The 25,715-nt window shown below is 38.4% G+C and overlaps 1 protein-coding gene across 14 annotated transcripts in view; it reads right to left on the bottom strand.

The window, feature by feature from the left end:
* TENM2 (teneurin transmembrane protein 2) overlaps positions 1–25,715 on the bottom strand; it is a 795,537-nt gene that overhangs the window by 640,948 nt on the left and 128,874 nt on the right. For all 14 annotated transcript variants that reach the window (XM_083481507.1, XM_083481506.1, XM_083481494.1 and 11 more), the window contains exon 2: positions 5,757–6,053. In XM_083481507.1, the coding sequence (XP_083337633.1) occupies positions 5,757–5,982 (226 nt within the window). In that variant the 5' untranslated portion in view covers positions 5,983–6,053. The remainder of the gene's footprint in view (positions 1–5,756; positions 6,054–25,715) is intronic.

The following is a 25,715-nucleotide window of genomic DNA, read 5'->3' as shown; positions in this document are numbered from 1 at the left end:
AAAACAGTTTTATGCATCCCTCTCAAACTGTTTAGTGCTCAGATCTAATCAGATGGCTGAGTAAGCATTACTCTTTGGGACAGTAAATCTCAGTTTCCAATATGGTCTGCATTCAGAGATATGTATTTTAGCATTCATTCTAAAACACTTACAGCTAAGTATTTGTAAAGAATGGGAAGCTATATATTTAAATGTCTGAATGCCATTTGCTTTGTCAACTCCACTAATCTAAGTTTGTTCTAGAGATGAGTCAAATGGGTCTTCAGGCAGTCCTGCATCAATATTATGGTATATTCAACCACTTAGGACAAAACAATTACAGCTGTTTATTTTTTGTTTATTTGAACCTTGCACAAAACGGGTTTCTGTGGTTTTTTAAAAAAGACAGAATTCACAGCAATCTTGGCAAGCTATGCTAATGTGCAATTTCAGGAAGATATGGAAGAAAGAGTGACACTGGGACAGCAGGAAACACATTTTTACAGGCTCCTTTGAGTCACATAACATTTTTCCTAGGCAGGCGTAGGGAAATCTATGTATGTAATTGCATGTCACAAGCATGTGAGTATCTATTTTTTTCTGCAGCAAAGCAGATTCTAAATAACTATAATTGTTGCAATATATACAAACACACATACTTTTATGTAAGGGCTGGTATCTTGGGTTAGAGGAAAACAAGTCAGAAAAGTTTTGTCAGCATCCCTAATTACACACACACACACACACACACACACACACACACACACACACAATGCTATTCTTTTAAGGATTATTCACATGAAAATGTAATTCCTCTGTACTACACAAGTACAACATTTGGTAGTAGTCAATGTCTACTAGTGTAGGGTTGCCATATCTTGAAGAGCAAAAAAAGTGGATAACCCAAGCTGGGCAAAGAGGCGTGTGGGCATGCGGGGCTGCTACGCCTATGTACATCTTTCCCTGGCTTGGACTGGCAGTGACCACAGCATGCAGAACACCCACACACCTCTTTCCCTGGCTCAGGCTGGCAGTGGCAGCACGGTGCAGAGCAGCCCGCCCCGCCCGAGCCCCCAACTCCCCCCCAAGCCCCAGACATTTCCTTTAAAATGTAAAAATCTGTCCAGATGGGCATGTTGCGCCCCCAAAAGAGGAGATGTCTGTGTTTTCCCAGACTTATGGCAACCCTGTACCAGTGGCTTGAGCCCATAGATGAGAAGTTGCAAACTTCAGGCTTGAGGGCCATATACAGGCCCTTTGGACTCTCCTCAGGCCACATTTTTAAACCATTTTATTTCATGGTGTTCTGATGAGTGCTGGGCAGCTAATTCCTTGCGATTCTTCTGACATAGCCACTATTTAAATTTCCCACAATATCCCAGTGATGCTATTAGTGGGATGATGCCACTTGTGTTTCCCACAGTGCCTCCTTTTGAGTGTTGCTCAAAATGATCTATTTTAAGTTTGATTGTTGTGTCCCCCACATTATTTAATTTCTATAGGAAGATGCTGCAACAGAACAGACAAAGATGTGTGGAAGTCCTTGGTATTTAAGTTCAGTGATGGACTGGATATAAGTTTAAGACCTGAAGCTTAATCTATACAAGTCAGACATGTCTTTCATTAGTCTTTCATTATCTTTAATAGGATATGTGCATGCTTTTTGTTGCTACACACCTTTTAAGAATCAGGTTTACTGCTTGGGACTGCTCCTAGGCCTGACACTGGTGGGGGTACATGAGGGCTACTATTTAAATCCTCATTTTCAAGTCCCTGATAAAGCTTGTTTGAATTTGTGTTATTACTTTCAGTTGGGTGCTTTATGAATGCATGTTCCTCTTTATGTAGTTATCACTCCATAGTGGAAAATGCAAAGAAGGAAAGTTTACTTTATAGTTGTGTCAGAAGCTTAAACTATCTCAAGGGAACACTTTTTTAAAAAATAGTAAATATGTCATGACAAACTGAAGTTCATATCAAGACCACTGCCATTTTCTTAACTAATGCCTCTGAATTAAATTAGAAAAACAACTGGGGAATTTTATTTTTATTTTTAAAAAATATAAAAAAATAGAGGGAAGATCCACACAGCATTATTATACAGATACTGTGCTATGCTTCACTGAAATTAGACCTCCTTGCAAGAAAAAGTACAATAAATATGTGCACTGTACGCTTATCAACACATATGACAAATTAGAAAAGACTTTATCAAATCATTAAATAATTCCTTGTTGGCTGCACATATTAAAATTTTAAAGCATATACTATTTGTCCTCATAATTCCTGGAGGAGATGGATTACTAGATTGGCTTTGGTTACAACGAGAAAGAAGAGAGTGCTCAGTAATAACTTACTTATGTGACAGCTAAGAGATGGGGCTTTTGATCATGTAACATTCTAACTCTAGTTTGCAATAATTGTGTGTCAGTCTTCACACCTTTTCCAAGTTGTTCCAGATCTTCAAGAGAAAAAATTATGATGACAACACTGATAATTAGTCACATCCTATGTCTACCTAGAGACATACAGGATATTATACAGACTCCCTGCTTTTACCTTGCAAAGTACAAAAACACTGCAGCGGCTCTCTGCTTTAAATTAATGCAATTAAGATATATCTCAAGTAAAGCATCCAGATATAAATCCTCCCAATACTATTATAAAATTATGGCCCTTTGAAAAAAGGCCTCTATCTTGTTTGTTTTGGACCAGACCATGTTGGGACCGCAGAAAAAGCAAAATTTTTAATTTATTGTGGCATAAAAATTCCCTGCAGCTCTGCAGTGTTTACCTAATACAGTGGTACCTTGGGTTACATACGCTTCAGGTTACATATGTTTCAGGTTACAGACTCTGCTAACCCAGAAATAGTGCTTCAGGATAAGAACAAAAATTGTGCTCCGGCGGCCCGGCGGCAGAAGGAAGCCCCATTAGCTAAAGTGGTGCTTCACGTTAAGAACAGTTTCAGGTTAAGAACGGACCTCCAGAACGAATTAAGTACTTAACCCAAGGTACCACTGTACATATTATTACATCAACAAGTTATTAACTTGTTCAATGGCATCCACACAAGGCAATGAAGTCCATCTAGTGTTACCTTGCTCAATGGCACCCATTGGCACCCAGGGCCGGATCTACCATGAAACTATTGAAAAAGGTCTAATTCTCATGACTTTTATAGATATCTGTCCATTGCAACTAATGCCCATTCTATTCCTGTGACTTCTGAGCCACAACAAGGCACTAGTTGCTAACAAGATGTTATTCCAAGATAAAAGATTTATGCTGTTATGAATTGTGGAAGAAAGATAGTCAACAAAAACCTTACTTTTACTTCCCTTGCGATATTATTATAGTCTACGGGCAGCCTCACTGCAAACTGTTGGCCTGTGTGGATAAAGGGGGACTGCATGAACAACCAATATTGTGTGGACCAGCAAATCAGACAAATGCCCCCATTTAATAGAATGAGCCTCATGTCTAGAGAGTGGCCTGATAAACCCATTTCAGTGTTTCCAGTAAATAAATCTTGTGACCTCATTTAAACTCCAAGTTATTCTGTCGAAATCTAATTCTGCATCCTGAGGCAAATCGGTGCAGTTGGCACAAATCAGCAGTTGCCAGCTTGACATATGTGATTCTGCAGTACTCCAGTGTACTTAGAATTCAGAATACTTTGCTAGCAATAAAATGCACTTTTTCAAAGAAATAAAATGTTCACAAGATGTACTGTAACTTTCCTGAAAACTGTGTTTCCTTTCCATCAAATTATACATAGGACAGACCTATATTTATGTACCGCTAGTAACCACCTGTATACTTGATCCACCAACAAACAAGAGAACAATAGAGTAACAGGTTTTTTTCTGGCAGTGCATACATTTACCCTTAAAATACACTCATACAAGGCTAATTTACTACACATATTGTTTACTTCAAAGTGGGAATAAACAGTCAAGGAAATGTAAATTAGTAGTTACAGAAATAGTAAGTAGGCCAAAATATGGAAAGAAAAATAATACCAGGGGAAAATACTTGTATTTGGGAAACTGATGTACACAACAACTAACAAAGATGGTAACCATTTTATACCAAAAGAAAGCTGAAGCAATTTCATGAAAGAAGAAGAAAGTTGGGAAGAGGTTTTAAAATCAGTGATCTAGAAACAAAGAACCCTATTGCAGTTTTGAAGCTATGCAAACACAGGATAATTTATACACTTCATGAGCAACAGTTCTTCAGCTGAAGCATAGTTACAACTTAAACATCACAAGGACCATTGACAAGAAGTGTCTACGCTGTTGTGCCTGAATGTGAGGAATCCAGATTCAGATGCTGATTCAGCAGTAAAGCTCACTGAGGTCCTTAGCTAAGTCTCTATTCTGCAGTTTAAGCTGCCTAGCTCACTGGAAGAATGGCAGGGAATATATCTACTGCACAGAGATATTGTGATTTAACGTTCATAGCGCCAAAGAAATTTTAACAATTTTGAAAGAAACAACAAATACCTCACAGGGAATTCTATCACTAAGAGCTATTAGCTCCAGTCCAAACCAAGCACATGCATACAGTAATTTAAAACATGTTTAGAGGGCATCAGGTGCTTTTAGCTTTGTACAGTAGGATAAAATTAAAAGCTATGTTGAACAAATACTCTTCCATGAGATGGAGCCATATATGCTTGTGGATCAATTTTGCTGGGAAGACAATCTTTTGAGAAAAGTATTGCCTAGGATTCATTCTGGGCCAGGAAAAGCAACAGAAATAACTTCATTGACATCAATCTTACAAAGGGATTATAGGACTTAATATCATTCTATATGACAACTGGACATTTGAAAAGTGTGCTGGTTTTCCCCACCCACCATTTATGCCTGCCTTAGGAATGCAACTATCTCTTAATAGCCAGACTATCTGGAACTTTTCATATCACAAGTCTGGGCTATGTTTTTCTGTATTTGAATTATTCACACACTGAAAAGGGTAAGACACAGAAGCATAATAAATTGTCACTTAAAGTAACATTGAAAGAAACGTACGCAAAGTAAAAACAACATGTAAAGATACTTCTCCCAATCGTTTTTGTTATAATGGAAAAAGTTATCAAAGGAAGTTTACACATTCATGTGAAGAATTTATGTCAATCTAAAATTTAACATGGGCTTTTGATTCTGTGTGAGGCACTAACAAACTACTAATGAACTTGAAAATAATTAGATGGGTCTTCTCCCTCCATTTTTAAATTAAATTAAATGTAAGGCTTATGCAGTGACAAAATTATGTCAGGGAAAAGTGTACATTCTCCACATTTCAATTCACTTCAGTAAGAAATATGGGATAAATTACAAAGTACCTCATAGGTAATGATTACCAAATGTTAATCACAATGTTTTACTCATCTTATCAGTAATGCTAGTCCCACAAAAACATAAGTAGTGAAAATGTCTCTGTTATACCTGTAATGAACCTTAGTGACATAACACAAGGGTATAATATGTGGGCCTCTCCAGAAATATGACAACATGACAGCTGGTTAATACTAATAATTATTAATACCTCTATGTTAAAAGGAGGAATCTAGAAAGGCTTTCTGAATATGACAAAGCTAACATATTCACTACTTCACTTCACAATGAAAACTGAATTTTGTACTTGCATGTCAAATCACAACTGAACACATCTTCCAATACAAATGCAGAGTAACTGCATGGACACTTAAATATAGTGCTGTAATGGTATCGTTGAAGTAAAAAAAAAAGTGTCTTAGAACATACCTTGTCTTGGAAACTCATCAGACTCTCTGTGAACTAGGTCAGTAACTCGATTTCCATAGTGCATTCTGGTGTCATGATCATAAGCCTTCAGTGTCTCACTTGAACTATAGGACTTCTGAGTAGGCACTCTACAGTCCTCACTGTCCAGTGATGAACTTGTGTAGCGACATTCCTTTCCACACCTGCCTCTTGTCAAAGAGCGGTGCCTTCGATCTTTTATATCCATAATTCTGGGAGAAAAGGAAACTTTTTCCCACTGATGTAAAACTTTAAGGCAGAGACTGGTTACTTTTCCACCTACAAGAAATAAAAATAATGCTTAAGTATAAAGTGATGACTTAAATATACATTTGTTTGTGTGTGTGCGCATCTGTGTGTATGTGTAAAGTCACATTTTCTCACTTTCTTAGAAAACTAAAGTGAAAAAGACACAACAGCCAACAAAGCATTTCAATTGCTTTAAAAAACCTATATGGGTAATTGATCCTAATGGAAACAAATGAAAGAAATTTGATATAACTGCATGAGTTATATTTTATTAAAACTATGTTTTTATTGAAGAGTTTAAAAATTGATGATAAAACAAACTGCTGTAATCTTTTCATTTATGCATGCACACTGATAACAACATGACAGTCCTTTTGACACTCTGATATTAGCTCATGCTCTGCAACAACACACAGAAAAACAGATTGGAAACAGCTTTAATTACTTCCTTTTATAGCTGCAGGAGGGTCTGAAATGTAGAGCATCATATGAAGTGTGCAGATTAGAATGAAGCACACAGTGAAGTTTAAAGAACGAACCATTAAGATTCACATGCTATACAAGCAAGTTTCAGAAAAACCACAAACGCTTCCTTAGTATTCCTTCATAATTTCCCTTTTTCATCATACTTTTTTTTCTTCAACTGGCTTTCTCACCCACCATAAAGCTCCACCGGTGTTCAGCAGTTTAGGATTGCTCCCTTAGTCTAGTTACGATCACAGCCTAAGCATTTTTTAACTCTCTTACTACATCAGAGGTTAATAACCTTTTGCATCAGCAGGCACATTACAAATTGTTAGAAAGTGCTGTAGGTGTCAGTTACAAAATGGCTTTCATGGGAGCAGGCCATAACACAAAATGTGTACCATGGAGGGACAGGCATAATTTATCATAGCTGCTGTGGATGGCATGGCATCACATGAAAACAGAGGGCCATCTTTGCTGCTCCCTACTCCCTCTAATCACATGCTTGTTGTGGGAAGTCACCTATGTGTCCTGATTGTGCAGATCATGCACACAATGATGCTGTTGGTAAACAGGGAATGTTTCCATGTACCAGGAAAAATATACAATGTGGCCATACCACATTTTCTCTCCCTTTCTCTCTCTCTCTCTCTCTCTCTCTCTCTCTCTCTCTCTCTCTCTCACACACACACACACACACACACACACACAGAGCACATGCACACATATAGACCACAGACACACATGCTTCTCTCACACACAATCACATACTTGGCATATGCATCCCTCAGTCTCTCACACAGACTGTACACACAGCACATACACCCCTCCCTTTCTTACAGATCACATGTACATGTATGCTTCCTCCCCCCTCCAACTCTCACACACCAAGAGATATCTCACTCTCTTTCTCTCTGCCCAAGTGGATATCTCTCAATAATACACACATAGCAAGAACATACTTCAGCACACACATTCAGAAAGCTCCTCCATGGGTGAAGGAAGTGCCTGCTATTGGAAATAAATAAAAAGGAGAGCCATGAAATGTGTGCCCATGGGCACTGGGTTGGCAATCTCTGTACTACATCACCCCAAATCTCTTGTATTAATACTCATGCAACCTCTGAATCTTTATGGGCCTGACAGACATAACTTGTTTTAAAATTTATATTCTGCCCATACGGCTGGGTTTCCCCAGCCACTCTGGGTGGCTTACAGCATATATAAAACCACAACAAATCAAACATTTAAAAAACAAAATATCCTATACAAGCAACAAACCAACCAAGAAATCAATAGAAATCAACAACAACAACAATAACAACAACACTAAACAGTTTACAGTTATATCCAAATTAAAGTAACCACCAACTCCAACTAAACATTTAACCAACACCAACTCAGAGGAACCAAAATTAGAAACATTTTAAAATATTTTAGCCAGTTGTCGCAAACCAAGAGTTGTTCCAGCAATGTCTCATTGGCCTCCCAGGAGCCTCTTTTAGCTGTTCAGGGTAAGGTGGGCCCCGACCCCTAGACCAGGTAGAAATGTGTTTTGCAGCATTCATGGCAGCAGCAACATCCCTGGATTTACATAACTAATATACAGAAGATAAGCCAACAGATGGCTTCTAGCTTAGCTATAGAAAAAGTGTGGCCAACACCCTGAAACCAGTATTCCTCTGACTGCCAGGATTAAGAGCAGGCTACATGAACCATGAAGCATTTGATGTTCTTTTCCCCCCTTCAGAGTATCACTCTGAAAAGAAGCAATTTTAGGTAACCAGGAGAACCAGATGTTTGAAGACACCCACATGTATATTACAATCTGTGAATTCTTAAAATCATAACAAGTTTATTTTTAAAAAATGTGAGAATCCATGAGACAAGGTAAAAAACCAGAACAATAGAAAACCAAATACCTATCGTTTTCTGGAAAAACACACACCCAAAACCAATATAAGATACTTACTTAAGAGCCTGCAGTGTTACAATTGTAAAAACCATCAGCCTGCATATATTAGGCAAATTTATATACATGTGCATAACTTTAAGCACACGGGCAGCATACTTTTAGTATTCAGTATGTGTTTCCAATATTGGAAGTTTTGCTTCAGGCTTGGAAGTCTAAATATCACAGAAATGTATATGTATGGGGAAAGCTTTTTGCTTAGAGGGCATGGGGAGTACCTAGGTCACCACCCTCAGATGATGATGATGATGATTAATTAAATTTGTGTACCCCCCTTCATCTAAAGATCACAAGGCAGTTCACAACTTAAATATATAAAAATGAACAAACAAACACACTTAAAACATCATAGAATGTTAATCAGCTAAAGGCCTTGGATCACTTGTAGGTGGAAAGCTGGAACTGATAAATACTATATGACATCATATTCATAGGTATCAACTAGTCCAGCCCAAGGTTTTTTGTTGCATAGATGATTTAAAGTTTTGCCACCACACTTCTTTGGTGAGCAACATAACAATAGAACATTGAACCCATCCAGCATCTTCTATAATATTTTTAGAATGTAGCCTTGACATGTCCACCCGCTTTTGTGTTGAAAAAAACTCTTGGTTGACATTCTGTCAGAAAGAGAGAGGAGGAATGGAAGGAGATTACTGAATCTGTTGGTGGAGAGGGTCTGGGTTGCCCCTAGGAGACCACATTCTCCACATGCTGCCGTATGTTTCAAGAGAGGAGGGAGAGTTGAACAAACCAGCTGTCACCCTGCCACTGGACATGAAGGCTGCCCTGGCAACTGGGAAAAGGCAAGACCCTGAGTCAGATAGTAAGTTGGCCAGGCAAACCTAGGCCCCATCTCCAAGGGTGCATCATCAAATGCAGCTGTACAAGCCAACACAGCCTACTTGGGGTGTTTGCTTGCTTGCCCACTCCCATTGCTTGGGAAGAGAACCAAGAGAATGACTGTGCCTACCACACCCTTGAAAAGGGTGTAAGGTTGCGACAATGCCTTAGATTGTGCCTAGCCATGTATCTTAGAGCCCTGCTTCTGAGCTACTAATTTTGCAACCTCTATCCTACTTTATGTTTAAACCATGTGCTAACCTTTAGAATCAAGTCCTCAGGAATACTTGAGCCGAAAGTCCAAGTTCTGAAAGCAGAGTTCCTGACCAGGCACTTGCTCTGCATTTCACCCTCAGTGCAGCCTGGGAATGCGTGATTCACCTTTTCTGGCATTTTGGCAGTCTTCAAGAGTATTCCTGAATATGGCCACTTACTCCAAAACAGCTTGACTTTCTCTTGGCTCTTCCACCTGGATACCAATCTCCACATGTTATTATCCAGTAAAAAACTTACTGGGGACATGAATCTCTCTATTTGAATTTAATCTACCAATAAAGACTGCTTCTCCCTTCCTATGTTCCGCTCAGTAAACTTCCTCCATCTTTCTCTTTTCCCTCCTCTTTTCCCTCCTCATTCTGCCTTCTCTCCTTTCCATTTAGGCACTACAGTGGTACCTCAGGTTAAGTACCTAATTCGTTCCGGAGGTCCATTCTTAACCTGAAACTGTTCTTAACCTGAAGCACCACTTTAGCTAATGGGGCCTCCTGCTGCCACCGTGCCGCCGGAGCACGATTTCTGTTCTCATCCTGAAGCAAAGTTCTTAACCCAAGGTACTATTTCTGGGTTAGCAGAGTCTGTAACCTGAAGCATATGTAACCTGAAGCGTATGTTACCCGAGGTACCACTGTACAGCACAGTCTATACTAGTGAATACACAGAGACAATAAAAGTATTCCTGTTCCACATTCATGTCCATGTCAAGTAGTTTGAAATGAGTTACAAAGCAAAAATGGATACAGTGGTGCCTCGCAAGACGAAATTAATCCGTTCCGTGAGTCTCTTCGTCTAGCAGTTTTTTCGTCTTGCGAAGCAACCCTATTAGCGGCTTAGCGGATTAGCGCTATTAGCGGTTTAGCGGCTATTAAAGGCTTAGCGGCTATTAAAGGCTTAGCGGATTAGCGGCTAAAAGGCTATTAGCGGCTTAGAAAAAGGGGGGGAGCGGAAAAAAAATCGGAACACTCGCAAGACGTTTTTGTCCTGCAAAGGAAGACAAAGGGAAAATCGTCTTGCGAAGCAGCTCAAAAACGGAAAATCCTTTCGTCTAGCGGCTTTTCCGTCTTGCGAGGCATTCGGCTTGCGGGGCACCACTGTACATAGAATAGCTAGTAAAACTGAGAATGAATTACAGCATAAATGAAATAAAGCAAACAGCAAAAGAGAACTATAAATGACTTCAGGTGACTTAGAATCAGTAGTTAAACTGCAGGTTTAACATGAGTTCTGACTGGTAGTTGCTTTTCTCTGTGCATTTGTTAGCTACAAGGTTCCTCTGGCTTTTTGATTTTTATCATGCTACATAGAAAATATGTCCTGTGCACTAGAATCACACTTATTACAATTTTTTTAGTGGTTACGTAAAAAAAAAAAATCAGTCATTATGATCAAAGTTCTTAGTCTTTGTTAAATTATAAATACTTTCCTCTTGCATAAAAAGAACAATTATCTACTGCTACAGTGTGTTAAGGTAGATAAAATAATTTATCATTGCATAATTAACACAATATTGTTAAGCATGCTTTAACAATTTTGTATAATGGATTCATATCACTAGAGAATACTTTCGATTAAGCAACAACTTTAGAAACAATTTTTGACCATGACTGTCTAAATTGATTGTCTAAATTGACTTCTAAAAATCAGATATGTATAAATGACTTTTTTAAATAAAAACAAACAAACCAAAAACCCCATAAACAATCTTTTCAGTTGCAGGTACATAGATCTAATCTACATTTTTTGACTCAAGTTCTCTGACTCTTGTCCTCTGACATGCAGTATGTAGCTGTTGGAAGCACATATATTCCCCAGTATGTTATACTGCTTCGAGTGAAGACAGCACAGCACATTCCCTCTACAGTATATACCAATGTTTTTAATATTTTGTTTCACACATAATTGTGGGATTGTTAAATCACCCTGTTAGCAGGTAGAGCTGCCATCAGGATCATGAGTGATTGACAATTGTGTGGAGGATTATTTAGATGAACATATAATTTCATATGGGTGCTGCTGCAATTTCCGCAATGGAAGATGCTGCTCAAAGATGCTGCCACCATTAAGCAAGCCATGACAATCTTGGATAAAAAGGCAACACCATTTCTGCTATGCCCATATTTTATGGACATAAAGAAAATAACATTTCAGCTATAAAGAACTTCATGGTTAAGAATAAGAGAGAAGGGAGAAGGACAGTGAGATCAGAAGGCAGCATTAATGAGAAAGGAAAAGCGGAAAGGCCAGTTCAGGAGATACAAACTGTTAGTAATTTCATTCTCTCATTGCTGTTGGATCTCGTGATTCACTGTTTACATTACATTGTGATAGGAGTGTGGGAACGGAACTCAGACACTGTACTTCCGTTCTGTGTGCTTTTGTATTTTTTCTTTGTTCTCTGCTTTCGGACAGAAAGGACATGTGTGAAGCTGCTGCTCACACTAGCTATGTTTGTTGTTTTGATTTGCTGTAAATAAAGAAGCTTTCACGATGCCAAATGCCTCCACAGCCTCGCTTCTTGCTGGTACTCTGCTACTGCATTAGCGTGCCCACAGCTCCATTGGATGTGGGTCGCTGGACACTTGCGTATGCGAAAGGGTACACATGGCAGATTCGTGTATGCAGCAGCATGCTTATTTCTAGTTATGCTATAGAGCAGATATTGGACTACAGTGCCCATCATCCTATGCTGTCTTGGATTGAGAAAAATGTAGTTCAGCAACATATAAAGGATACCATTTCTGGTATAGAATGCCCCACTGGGTGTTGAGGAGACATGCTTCTTAGCTTCAAAAATCAGATTGTCCCTTAAGCAGTAGGAACTGCTGCACCAAAAATTAAAGCAACAACAACAGCAGCAGCAGCAGCAGCAAAGGTCTGGCTGTGCTGTGCACAAAATTGATTGTATGCACATATTTAATTTTCATACTACATTACATCTTTAGACTCCAGTTACTCTCAGAGATTTATGTTGAGAACAACTTTGATAATATGCTTCAAAAACAACATATTTGTGTGGAACTCTCTTTCTCTCTCCCCAAAATATGTATACATGACATGATGGCATCACATTGTGAATTTCTCCGCCCACACTTACATTATTGACTGATGTTGGTATGAGTAAAAAATCTTATGACACTATGATGTCATGCCATATGATGGCTGCTAGTACACATTATGAGGGAGAGGGGGGGGATCTCAATATGGGGATGTTTCTTTTGGCAGCATTCCTGTGTCCTGTGACAGCTCAAAAATAATAATAATAGAACTGAGCTGGACAACTTCCCAGACTGCATCTCAATACATACAATTTGCAGCCAGATCCAACACATTTGTATCCATTGGGTTCAATGACACTAATTCTCATGTTTGTGTGCGTATAATGGAAGCATTAATTGTTCTGAGGCTGTAGCAAAGACAGACAAGTCCAGCCCTAGTCTTTGAGTCAAACTACATTTTATATTCAAGGTGTTGTTTGCCCTTCTGTCTATTTTTTAAATGGGTGATCTGAATTAGGACCACAGTGGGGGTGGAGAGTGATGGAAATCCTTTCCTTCTTGCGGTGGCCTTCACAACCACCCCCACTCCAAAAGCTGCCCCCCATGAGAAAAGCTGCTGTTGGCACTGATAGCTTTCCTTTCAGGGCAACTCCCAGCTTCAGGGAGAAATTTTTGTGATTTATATGTATGAGGGGAAAGAGTTTTAACATACATACACACAGACTTGGTCCTGATCAGGATTGCCCTATCTATATTTTAAACAAAGATGCAAGTACAAACCATGTATATGCATTACGTTTGACCAATTCTCTTTGTTTTCCTTTTACTTGCTAAATCATATACTGTAAGCAACTTCCCCTATCTTGGCAGCAGAAGCTCAAAGCTTTTCCTCCAAACATCTGAAAAAAATAGGGAAAGAAAGAAATGAGGGGGGGGGGGAGTCTCTCCAGCAGTATGAATTCTCTGCTCTTGAAATGGACACACGATGGAAGTTTTTTTAGGCTGGGGAATCTTAGACCAGGGGAGCTAAATTAGTTGTGTGAATTGCATATGTTGATTGAAACCTGACAGCAAAATTGTCAACTGGAGTCTTCTTGTAGTCTTTTAATTGATTCATTTATCACAATACCTTTTCTGTTTATTTTCTTTGTGATACACCATGGAGCATATAATTTGGGAAAGGGGAATTGTTGGAGATAATTTACACATTTCCAGAACTTTCTCCAAAAATAATTTCAAAGGTTAGTTTAAAAGCCCTAAATTTCAGTAGAAGAAAGACTGAAGTTGTTTCTTATACAAGTAAATGGAGCTTTGTTCCGCCTACCTTTGAGCATAAAAGTTTCCTTTAGTGTACATAAACCATTAACTTAGTTACCATGAATTCCTAGTGCTTTATGCACACAAAACTTTGTCAGAAATAACACAACTTCCTACTGTGAGCCTTTGTCCTAACATTTCAAAGCGGGCAGTAAAAACTCTAAGAAAGGAAAAGGTAAAAACACACACAAAGAAATGGACAACTGAAACCTTTAATGAATAAGGAAGTGAATTCCAAAAGGGGAGAATTCCATACCTTTATTTACTATTTTATATCCTGCTATCAAATTATTTTATGAACTTCAGCTAATCATCAGTATATTACATTTAATACAATCATTTTTTTCAAATTAGTAAATGGTAAAATTGAAACTATTATGAATTCAGTAAAAAAAAAAAAATCCTATTACTGAACCCCCTAGTCCACCCACAGTATGCAGAAATACATTGCCTTATTTACAGCCTACCTTATTTACAGCCTACCATCCCAATAAAGATACCTATGCATAAAATACTACTTAAAGCCTAGTGCTCCAAGCCAGAGATCAGTGCATGCTTAGGCCTAGGCTCGGTGTTGGGAACTCAGGAACCACTCACCCTCCATCTTCAGATTCAGTTCATCAGCCCACTACTGCATCCAGACACATAGCCACTCATGATTGTGACGTTACAGAAAAATAAAAGCTTAATATCAGCATATGATTACACCTCACTCCAAATCTCCTAATAACAGCTCCAAATGGGGTTATACAATTATCAAATAGCATAGGAGACAATATAGTGCCCTGTGGCCCTCAGAGCTCAAGATCCAGAGGACCAAGAAACACTTATCCAATGCCCCCTCCCCCCTGTTCCTGGAAGCAGTAGTTTAATCACTGCAGAACAGTGTCTCCAAATATCTATCTCCTAGGAGGATACTATGTTGATGGTATCAAAAGCAGGTGATAGAATGTACAGAAGCAGCAGGGTCAAACTCCCACTTGTCTATCTCCAAATGAAGGTCATCAATCAGGGCAACCAAATCACTCCCAAAAGCAGTTCTGAGCACAGAAATGGTTTGGAAATGGTTTAGAGCAAGACCTCTCCTCAGGTGGCAGTTAGGCACTGGAATATGTGTGGTGTGTTGGAGGGCAGCTTGTGGCCATCACCTCCCCCTCCTTTTGGGTATTCCATTAAAGGGATCCGGCAGTCGTGGATCCTGTCCGATGCCCTGCTGGTGGCACAACCCCTGATGACGTCAGGGAAAGCTTCCAGTTGTATTTGCATCAACAAGCTCCTCCCACTGGTTGTTAACCCTCAAAAATGACTTCCTGCTGGACGGGGTTGAGTCAAGTATAGTTTGTTTGATCCAATGCCTAAGCCAATACCACTCACATGCTGTAACCAATAAAGTTGTAGCCTTATTTAACCCACTGATCTAAAATGCATGTGTCCTCGTGTCTTATTTTATCTCTAAGCGGGTGGCGGGTCCTCGACTCACAGTTACCACAATTTTGCGGGGGGTGGGGGCGGAGAGTAGTGATGAGATGCATGATTTTGTAGTTCAGAGGCAATATGCTTTCATTGTATTTCTATGAAAATTCTCATCAAGATGGAATGTTTGCCTTACTGAACAATTCTTTCATTTCTTGCCAATTTCCATCTATAATAATCTGTTCTTCTTCCCCTTTATGTTTAATATATTCTATGTTATCTTACAGCATATTTCACCAGTCAAGTATAGTTAGCCAATTTTTTTGTTAAGATGCTGTATGTGTTGGTAAAGAACATTTATCTTAGCTCTATAGATGATCTCTTAAATTAATTCATTGAAATTGCATTCAAATATTTAATATAATATTCTGACCTTTTAATTGCATTAAAAATGTTAATTAACCTATGGTTCCATGCTTAAGAATTTCTCCTTAGTAATTGTTTCTCACTCTAGTTTCAATGAATACTTTAATTGCTGGTGAATATATGAATAGTCAAGGGTCCAGCTTTATGAGGGTAACTATATATACAGTGTTTATGTATATTTTAAATATTTTACTTTAAACTGCTCTGATAAAAAAATGTCATTGAATTTGAACAAACAAGATAACCACAAAATAAATGTTGCTCTAGTATTAAAAACTTACACTGTCCATTTCACTTATCAACAAAAATATGTATACAGTGATACCTAACTAAGTCATATTCAGAGAAGACATATTGAAGTCAATTGTCAAAATCATTTCATTTGGTCTGTTCTGAGTATGACTAACATTGGATATTACTCATAGTATTTTTACATAATTTTTTTAAAAAAGGAATTCTATGCATAAGGGAAGGTTTAATAAAATAGAAACTATCCTTCAACATGGCCCAGATACATTCAGCAAAATCAATATATGTCTCACTATCCCTACAAAACATGGATAAACACTAAACCAGGAAGAAAGGCCTAAACAGAGGTATGGTGTAATATATGTTGATAAAGGTCAGGGCAACAATCAATCAATCAATCAATCAATCAAGGTATCTGAACATGCAAAAATTAGAAGAACAATATTATTTTAAAGGTAAAGGTACCCCTGACTGTTAGGTCCAGTTGCAGACGACTCTGGGGTTGCGTGCTCATCTTGCTCTATAGGCCGAGGGAGCCGGTGTTTGTCCGCAGTCATGTGGCCAGCATGACTAAGCCACTTCTGGCGAACTAGAGCAGCACACCGAAGTGCCATTTACTTTCCCGCCGGAGCGGTACCTATTTATCTACTTGCACTTGACGTGCTTTCGAACTGCTAGGTGGGCAGGAGCTGGGACCGAACAATGGGAGCTCACCCCGTTGTGGGGATTCGAACTGCCGACCTTCCGATCGGCAAGCCCTAGGCTCTGTGGTTAAGACCACAGTGCCACCCGTGCCCCATATTCTTTTAGAAGCAGTGAAAAATACAGCAGAGCAAAACCAACCCCTGTATATGGCATTTATTGACCTGACTAATATGGGGCGCGGGTGGTGCTGTGGGTTAAACCACAGAGCCTAGGACTTGCTGATCAGAAGGTCCGGCGGTTCGAATCCCCGCTATGGGGTGAGCTCCCATTGCTTGGTCCCTGCTCCTGCCAACCTAGAAGTTCAAAAGCAACACAGTGCAAGTAGATAAATAGGTACCACTCCAGCGGGAAGGTAAACGGCATTTCTGTGTGCTGCTCTGGTTTGCCAGAAGTGGCTTAGTCATGCTGGCCAGATGACCCGGAAGCTGTACGCCAGCTCTCTTGGCCAATAAAGCGAGATGAGCGCCGCAACCCCAGAATCGGTCACGACTGGACCTAATGGTCAGGGGTCCCTTTACCTTTATCTTTTGAGGCCTTTGACACAATAAATCAGCTGCCCAGATAAATCTTTGAACATCCTTCTGCTCCTCTATGATAACATGACAGCAACAACTGCAGATAACAATGACTCTCAAAGTGAACCATTCACAGTGGGATCAGGTGTTAAACAGGGTTGTGTTATCGCCCCAACTCTGTTTATTATTTTCATTGCCATTATCCTACACATTGTCAAAGGGAAACTCCCCACCAGGGTAGAAATGATATATTGAACAGATGGAAAGCTCTTTAATTTGAATAGGCTAAAAGAAAAGAGCCAGGCTACCCTAACTTCTATCATAAAGCTTCAATATACTGATGACAACGTAATGTGCACACACTCAGAGGATGACCTCCAAACCATCCTAAATATCTTTGCAGAAGCTTGCAGAAAGCTTTGACGGGATGAGCTCCCATTGTTTGGTCCCTGCTCCTGCCCACCTAGCAGTTCAAGAGCACGTCAAAGTGCAAGTAGATAAATAGGTACTGCTCCGGCGGGAAGGTAAACAGTGTTTCTGTGTGCTGCTCTGGTTCACCAGAAGTGGCTTAGTCATGCTGGCCACATGACCTGGGAGCTGTATGCCGGCTCCCTCAGACAATAAAGTGAGATGAGCGCTGCAACCCCAGAGTCGTCCACAACTGGAATTAACGGTCAGGGGTACCTTTACCTTTACAGAAAGCTGAACATCCCAAAAATCAAAGTGCTGCACCACATGGATTGACATTGATGCCGAAATCCAGCATTGCCTGAGCTCTGTAAATGCAGCTTTTTTCCGACTGAAGTCAGAGTGTTTGAGGACCAGAACATTCATTTGGGAACATTTTGTGAAACCAAACATTTTGGGAAACCAAAATGCTTGTTTACAAAGCTATTGTTCTACCAACTTTACTGTATGCTTGTGAAACCTGGACCACTTATAAACGCCATCTCCAACTCCATCAATGCTGTTTCTGAAAATTTTTATATATCACTTGGGAAGACAGGTGAACTAATGCCAGTGAACTGGACAAAGCAAAGTTCTCCAGTGTCGAAGCAATGTTTCTTCAACATCAACTTCGTTGGACTGGTCATGTTATTTGGATGCCTGAATAAAGCAACTACTCTATTCTGAACTTAAAAATGAAAAGCATAATGCTGGTGATCAACAAAAGAGGTATAAAGACTCTCTCAAGGCAAATCATAAAAAGTAGTATAAAAACCAACAACTGGGAAACACTAGCCTGCGATGGCTCCAATTGAAGAACAGCATTTTCCAAAGGTATCATGGACTTTGAAGATGCTCGAACTTGAGACGAAAGGGAGAAATGTGCTAAGAGAAAGGTACATTTGGCAAACCCTCACCATGATCAACTCCCACCTGGAAATGTATGTCCCCACTGTGAATGGACGTGTGGATCTAGAATTTGCCTCCACAGTCACTTACAGACTCAGTGTTAAGACAGTGTTCATGAAAGACAATCTTACTTGAGTACGAGTGATCATGAACTCTCATTCCTTGGAGCTTTTAAAGCAGAGATTGGATAGCCATTTGTCAGGGATTTCTTAGTTGAGAATATTATATTTCTGCATTGCAGGGGGTTGGACTAGATAACCCTTGGAGTACCCTCCGACTCTACAATCCTGTGATTCTATGATTCAGTTCATTACGAAGACAAGATATCAACCTACCACATTCACTGCCACACCTGCAGTTGCAAAGGAGAAGCAGAGCTGTATGTTAGGGTTGACATATTTCAAGAAGTAAAAACCAGGAAGACCCCAAAGTTGCTTTTTAAAAACAAAAACGCCAAAAACCTGCAATTTTTCTATTGACTTGCCTAAGAAAGTGCCACTCAGAGGTTTCATGTGGGATAATATTGAATCTTGTGGAGCTTCACACTGAAGGCTCCATGTGTCTGAACAACACTCTCCAAGCACCACTCTCTGAAAATGACCACCTAAGTAGGACTGGAAACACTGCAAAATGATGCTGCCCACCCATAGCTCAAATAGCAGCAGGATATCTGGGTTGGTGATATTGAAAGCTGTTTAGAGACCAAGGAGAATTAACAGGGACACTCTCCCTCTGTCCCTCTCCTGACAGGGCAACCAAAATAGTTTCCATGCCAAAACTCAGCCTAAAACATGATTGAAATCAGATTACTCCAATGGAGCCTAGATCTGGCCTGTGACCAGAATTCAAGAACTTTGCCCAAGAAGGGGAAATGAGAGGTTGGTGATCAAAGGCAGATCTGACGAAAAGGCAGGAACGACTGCCAGACAGGCTGCAATTTAACAACCCCTGGGAGCAGGCCCAAGTGTACCCATTGGCTGGTTGGGCCCACTGCCAGGGGAACGCCGAAACAAGGACAGCCGGGTGATCCAGGCTGCCATTGGTCAGATCACTGGCATGGTCTGTGGCCTGGCCGTAACATCCCCCACCCAGGAAGGTGAGTGAACTTCTGTGAGGATTATATTGTTCAGAATTTTAAGATTACGAAAATTCACATAAATCAAAACATAGCTACATAGACAATAATGCTATATTTGCTAAGAATAAATGCTGTGGGGTTCATAGTGTTGAAGTCAATGAATTCACATGTATAATCATGATATGTGGGACTTTTACCATAGTAATAGCATGAAATGCAAGAAAATAAGTATTTGCTGTTATTTATTGAAGGATCAGAAGTATAACAGGGACTGGAAAAGTAGGAAGCAAAGCTAAAAGTCTGACATATTCACATTGGTTTAACAGGAAGCATTTACAAATAAAAAACCACAATTAATTAATCACATCCTTCCATAGGTAACTTTCACTAAAATCAGGAATAACTATGGTACTTTTCATCACACTGTAGAAACCCCTTCCTATGGACTTGTTTTTAAAACGACTTTCAGAAAATATTTATAGTTGCCTTATGGGTTGACTTCTACCACTTTAACCTGGAAAGGGTTTTCATGAGAGTCATTTTGTCCTATAACATCAGGTCATTATTTTTCAGCTTGCACATCTCCCAATAAATCACACAAGGTTGATAGTGACTAGCAGTGATCCCAGTGCAAGAAAGGCCACCTTTTCCATGCTTCATTTAGGCAAACTCTCCACTGATGTGACAGGGGGTTTGATGGGAAAATAAATAAGGCCCAAACCCGGCAATTATTTAACTGCCATTCAACATGAGGACTGAAGGATCACAATCTCAGTAACCAAGCCTTCAGTAACTAAGCCTATGGACTGTTGCATGTTCATACAGCTACCTTTCCCCCCATATTAGCTGACTTCAAGTGAAAACAAAACAAAAATAAGCAAGGGTGTGAAATTAAGACTGAATTTGTATCCAACTCATTGTATGGGATGTTATATTCTGCAATTTTAAGTCAAACAAAAAAAAAAGTATTTAATTTTATCATTTTCTCTGTGAGCTGCAATACTGGAATAATAAAAATGCTGCATATTTAAGCATTTGTCATTTTTCCCAAGTATATCATTATATTATTCTGTCTATTCATATTACTAAATTAGGTTACAAAGGAAAAACTTATATGACAAACTGGAAGTCAGTTACCTTGCAATGGACCTGAGCTGTGCTATGAAGTGAATCCCCGCCCCCCACCTAACATAGCCAACAACTTACTTGCCAAGAATATGAAGTGATTCTTTTTTTTCTCCTCCAGATGGTGCACATAGTGACCATTGGGACATAAGACTATATACACTGAGTATTTATGTAACAATTCATCTCATGCTCTGTATACAGTTGAAAAAGTTCATTAAAACATATAGAAACTGTTCAGGAAATATTTGTGAATGGGGAACATGCTAGAACAATAGCAAAAATCTGTTTCAGTTGAGAGTTGGATCTAAAAATTAGGTGTATCTCAAAATCAAGAAATTTGGTAGGTCAGCTAATAGGTCTTAAACGAAAAATGGAACCTTTGATCCCTGAATGCCAGAAGAGGACACCTCTGAACCCACCATGGCTGCACCATGCGGCAACGGCCGCCCACCCAGAGTCCCAGATGAGTGCCTATTATGATAAATTCTGCAGTTTTAGTTTTTAATATGGGGTGTACAATGGTACCTCCGGTTATGAACTTAATTCGTACCGGAGGTCCATTCTTAACCCGAAACCGTTCTTAACATGAGGTGCGCTTTCGCTTATGGGGCCTCCCGCTGCTGCTGTACTGCTGGCACATGACTTCTGCTTGCATTCCGGGGCAAAGCTCGCAATCATCTACTTGCAGGGTAGCGGAGCTCGTTACCCAAAGCGTTCGTAAGGAAGACGGTACGTAATCCGAGGTTCCACTGTATTACATTTTACTTTCCCAAAACTAGTGACTTCAATACAACTGCAGTCACCATCTTCAATACAAGGATTTAAAGATTAACTGGGTTATGTATCAGCTCTTATAATATGTCCTAACTAGAAAAAACATGTTATCAAGTCCTATTTTCATCAGAATGAAATCACACATTAACAAAATATCAGACAAAGTAACAATACATTCAACTGCTGGTTATAAATAAGTTGTGTTTACTTATAGTGTATCAAATCATGATTTTTTATTCTCTTGCTGTTGAAGACATGTCCCTCCACCCAGCTGTGGTGATCAGTGCTCACAGAGTGGCTTATTAGTTAACTTCACTTCCCAGGGAACCCTGGGAATTCTACCTATGTAAGGGGAATAAGGATCTGCCAAGAACTCTCAGCACACTTAAGAAACTACACTTCCCCAGCATTCTTTGACGAAAGCCATGACTCTTTAAAGTGGTGTGATACTGCTTCAAAGGTACAGTGCACATGGGGTCTAGGTCTAGAGATTACTTGTGTCATTTTCCTGAGTATATGTGTAAATGTAAAAAATTATTAGAACAATTAATTTATTATATTTACACCTCATATAGTGTGCCATTTTACAAGGATGCACATTGCATGCAAGAACTACTGTATGCACGATCATGATCACCTGCTTTAAATCAATAAAAATACAGAAGTAAAGAAAGCATATCTAACCAAGTTAAGTACATTATTATTATAGGAGACTTAGTATTGCAGGTTTGCAAAATATAAAATTTACAAGTTGAAAGCTGCCAGGGAAGGTTTGTAGGCATAACTAAGACTCTAAAAAATGATTACAACCACGTATTAAAAACATTCAGGTGCTTCACCAATTTTGAAAGAGTACTTTCTCATAGCATTTGTTAATAATGACTATTTTCAGGCAAATATCAAAGAGTGTATGGTTCACATATTTTGAACTGAATTAACACATACTTTTAGTATTTATGAAAACTAATGCCTAATTATTTCTAAAGTGTCTATCTAGGGAAAATATTTTATTAAAAAAGTAAAAAAATAATGTGTTTTTTTGGAACTGAATGGGATTATTTGGGCAGTCAGACAAAACAGCACTTGAGTACTAATTGCTTCATAGACTTTATTAGACACATTTTATTGTTTATCTGTGCAGAATTTAACTGCACACAACATTAAGATGATTGAAGTGGTTATTTTCAACCCATGTGCTCTTAAATCTGTTAAATCCGATTTCCTTACTAATATGCAATTTTAAACCACATTCCCCCCTCAAAATTGTATTTCTCAACTTGTGATTTTAAAAAATGAAAATTGGTATTACAATGATAGCTTTTTAAAACAAAAACTGGGCAACAACATTCTGGAAGTGCAAAAGCTGAAGAAAAACTAGACACTTGTATTAACACAGAAGGACAATGACTCCTTTCCACCCCAAAATACCCAAGATTATTATGTTTTTAAATTAGGTGACACAGCAAATACTGTATGGTGGCCTTCATTGTTAGTAATGCATTCTAAATTTTCAAGGCTGAGGGAACGCTTATAATGTTCTTTATAATGTTTAACCAGAATCTCTGTTGTAAATTGAGCCCATTGATTTGGGTCTGTCTACACTCTAGAACAGCACTGCTGATCACTAGTCAATACACTGAACAGCCTCCATCCAGCATGGATTAGTGCAATGAACCAAAACACAGTGCATAGAGTATAGTTTGGAAGTACATGAATGATGCAGTTTTACTGTCTGGCTTTGAGGACTTAGATCTAAAACCACTGGGGTGTTATCTGAAGAAGAAAAAAGTTGTATAATTGACAACACCACAGAATGCAAGTAATTGCAGCCAACCTTCGCAGTAAAATGATTATTGGGTTGGATCCACAGAAGAATAAGCAGAATTCTGCTTGTGCAACACAATTTTTATAGCTCTTCTCCATATTACAGCCCTGTATTCACACAAACTCTTTCCAAAGGTCAAGGGATAGGCTTTCTTAAGAGTGTCAACTCAATCATTGCTCCTTTCCACTTTAGTGTGTCCAACCGTGCTGCTTCCTGACGCTATTCTATAATACTGCACCTGTTTTCTATACAATAATTCTTTAAAGTAATACACTTTCAAAATACACATACACAGGAACATGCACTCACAACTAAAAATTGTATTTTGAAGTGAAGTTGTGGTGGGAAATCCTATTCTTTCAAATAGATTCCATACCATTGTACTCTATAAGAATATTAATTTCACATTCCTTATTGCTCATTTAACATGCAGTACTGCATAATAATCAGTTATATGCACAGAGTAAAATATTTTCATTATATAACTTAGCAAGGGGTTTAGAATTAACAGAGAAAAGAAAATGTAAGTAGATAATAATAATGGAGTTTATGTCAGCAGAGAAATTGCATCGTAATTAATAGTTCAGTTTTGGTGTGTTGACTAATTTCTAATTAAAAACATCATTCTTACATTATTTTTAAGGACAAAATGATTTTTAAAAAGTAGAGATGTTAAAGAATGTGATGTGTGTGTGTGTGGCATTTATCTTTTAAATACTTAAATTATGTTTTTATAGAAATAAGTTTAAAATAACGTAAATATGTTTAAAAATATAAGGTGGTGAGTTTTTAAAAACTTGTAAGTATTGTATGCTTGGAGCTGCTCATAAAGTTGCATTTTCTATGCTTCCAGTAAATGATTAAAGTAGTGTTAACACCAAATCACCTTTCTGTATTTTAATAATAGACTTATATGCTCCTCAGGTGTAATATTGAATTTTCTCCAATTTCGTATTCAACATATAACATGACCCAGCATTGTGTATTTAAAAATGAGAGACCATTTCACAATATTTGCACTATATTTGCTACAGTAGAAAAAGGGAGGCAGAGTATAATCTTTAAAATCAAACTGTCAAATGAAGAGTCACTCAATTTATAAAAAAGAAAACACAACATTTCTTTTAACACACAAGCATGAATATGTATCAAAAAATCTACCAAATGAATATTTATAGAAAAGAAGACATAAAAATCTATAGCCCCAATTTAAAAAAAATATATTTCTGGGGTGAGCAGAGTAACTCCTTTATATTTATATTTTTGCTGTTAAAAAAGCAAGACAAGGATAATATATATACTTTCATTATCAAATTAGTAAGAAAAAATATTAACCATGGTTGCCAGTAATGTAATGTCACCATGCAGTCCACTAAAAAGTTTAGATAATAGAGCACGACTTAATTATAAATATAATAAAATTACTGTGCTCCTGAAATACTTTCAATTTGAGGTTATAGGTTTTGATGTGGTGTTTAATATGAGAATGTCATTTGGTTTGCCTTATTAGAAATCCTCTTGAGTAGCACTGCTTGAGTCTGTTTAAAAGAAAACATATTTAGAGAAGAGTTTTTAAGAGCCTGAGTAATTTCCATAATTGTGACAATTGGCAAAATTTGATTTTCATGTTTCAAGACAAACAATCATTGGATTATTATCTGCAGTCTAAGCACTGGAGCCTAACCTCCTAATTAGGATGAAAAACTCTGTCAGTTGCAAGCCTAGTAAGTCACAACAAGTCAATATTTTTAATAAGGATTAATTTAAGAAACTCTACAAGGTTGTATTGGAAGCTATTCTGGCATGTCTATTGATTAACATTTGGTATTACAGCCCATAAAGGATTTATTATATAAAGTAACAATGTAAGTGTACAGTTTCCACTTATTAGCAAAATTGCTTAAACATATCATATTTTAGAAAAGTATAAATTAGCGCACAACATCAAAAGACAACAGATACAGGATAATTGTTCACTGCAGCATTGATTTTCAATAGAGTAATACCGTGCAAGTTTGCAGATTGTGGTTCTCGCAAAGCAACCTGCATTAGAAACTTTCATCTGCATTTGCAATCTCTCTCAATTACTTCTCTACATGTTGTCATGCAGCGTAACAAACCTCCTGGTGCTTAGACAAGGCAGAGGTTTACGTGCAGTCATGTAGGGGATGACTAATTTCATAATTACATCAAATATGCTAATTACTGGATACAAAGAAGACTGTACAGCTAGATGTGACGAAGTATTTCCACAGCAAGAAGAGCAAGGAGTCCGAGGCTTAGCATTACTGTGCTTGATTTCCAGAATGGGAATGTACAATATTCAGGGCACCCTCTGGAATTATATACCTATC

Source organism: Podarcis liolepis (assembly GCF_965112155.1).
Source record: "Podarcis liolepis genome assembly, chromosome: 2".
NCBI lineage: Eukaryota > Metazoa > Chordata > Lepidosauria > Squamata > Lacertidae > Podarcis > Podarcis liolepis.
This window is presented reverse-complemented; position numbering and strand designations above follow the sequence as displayed.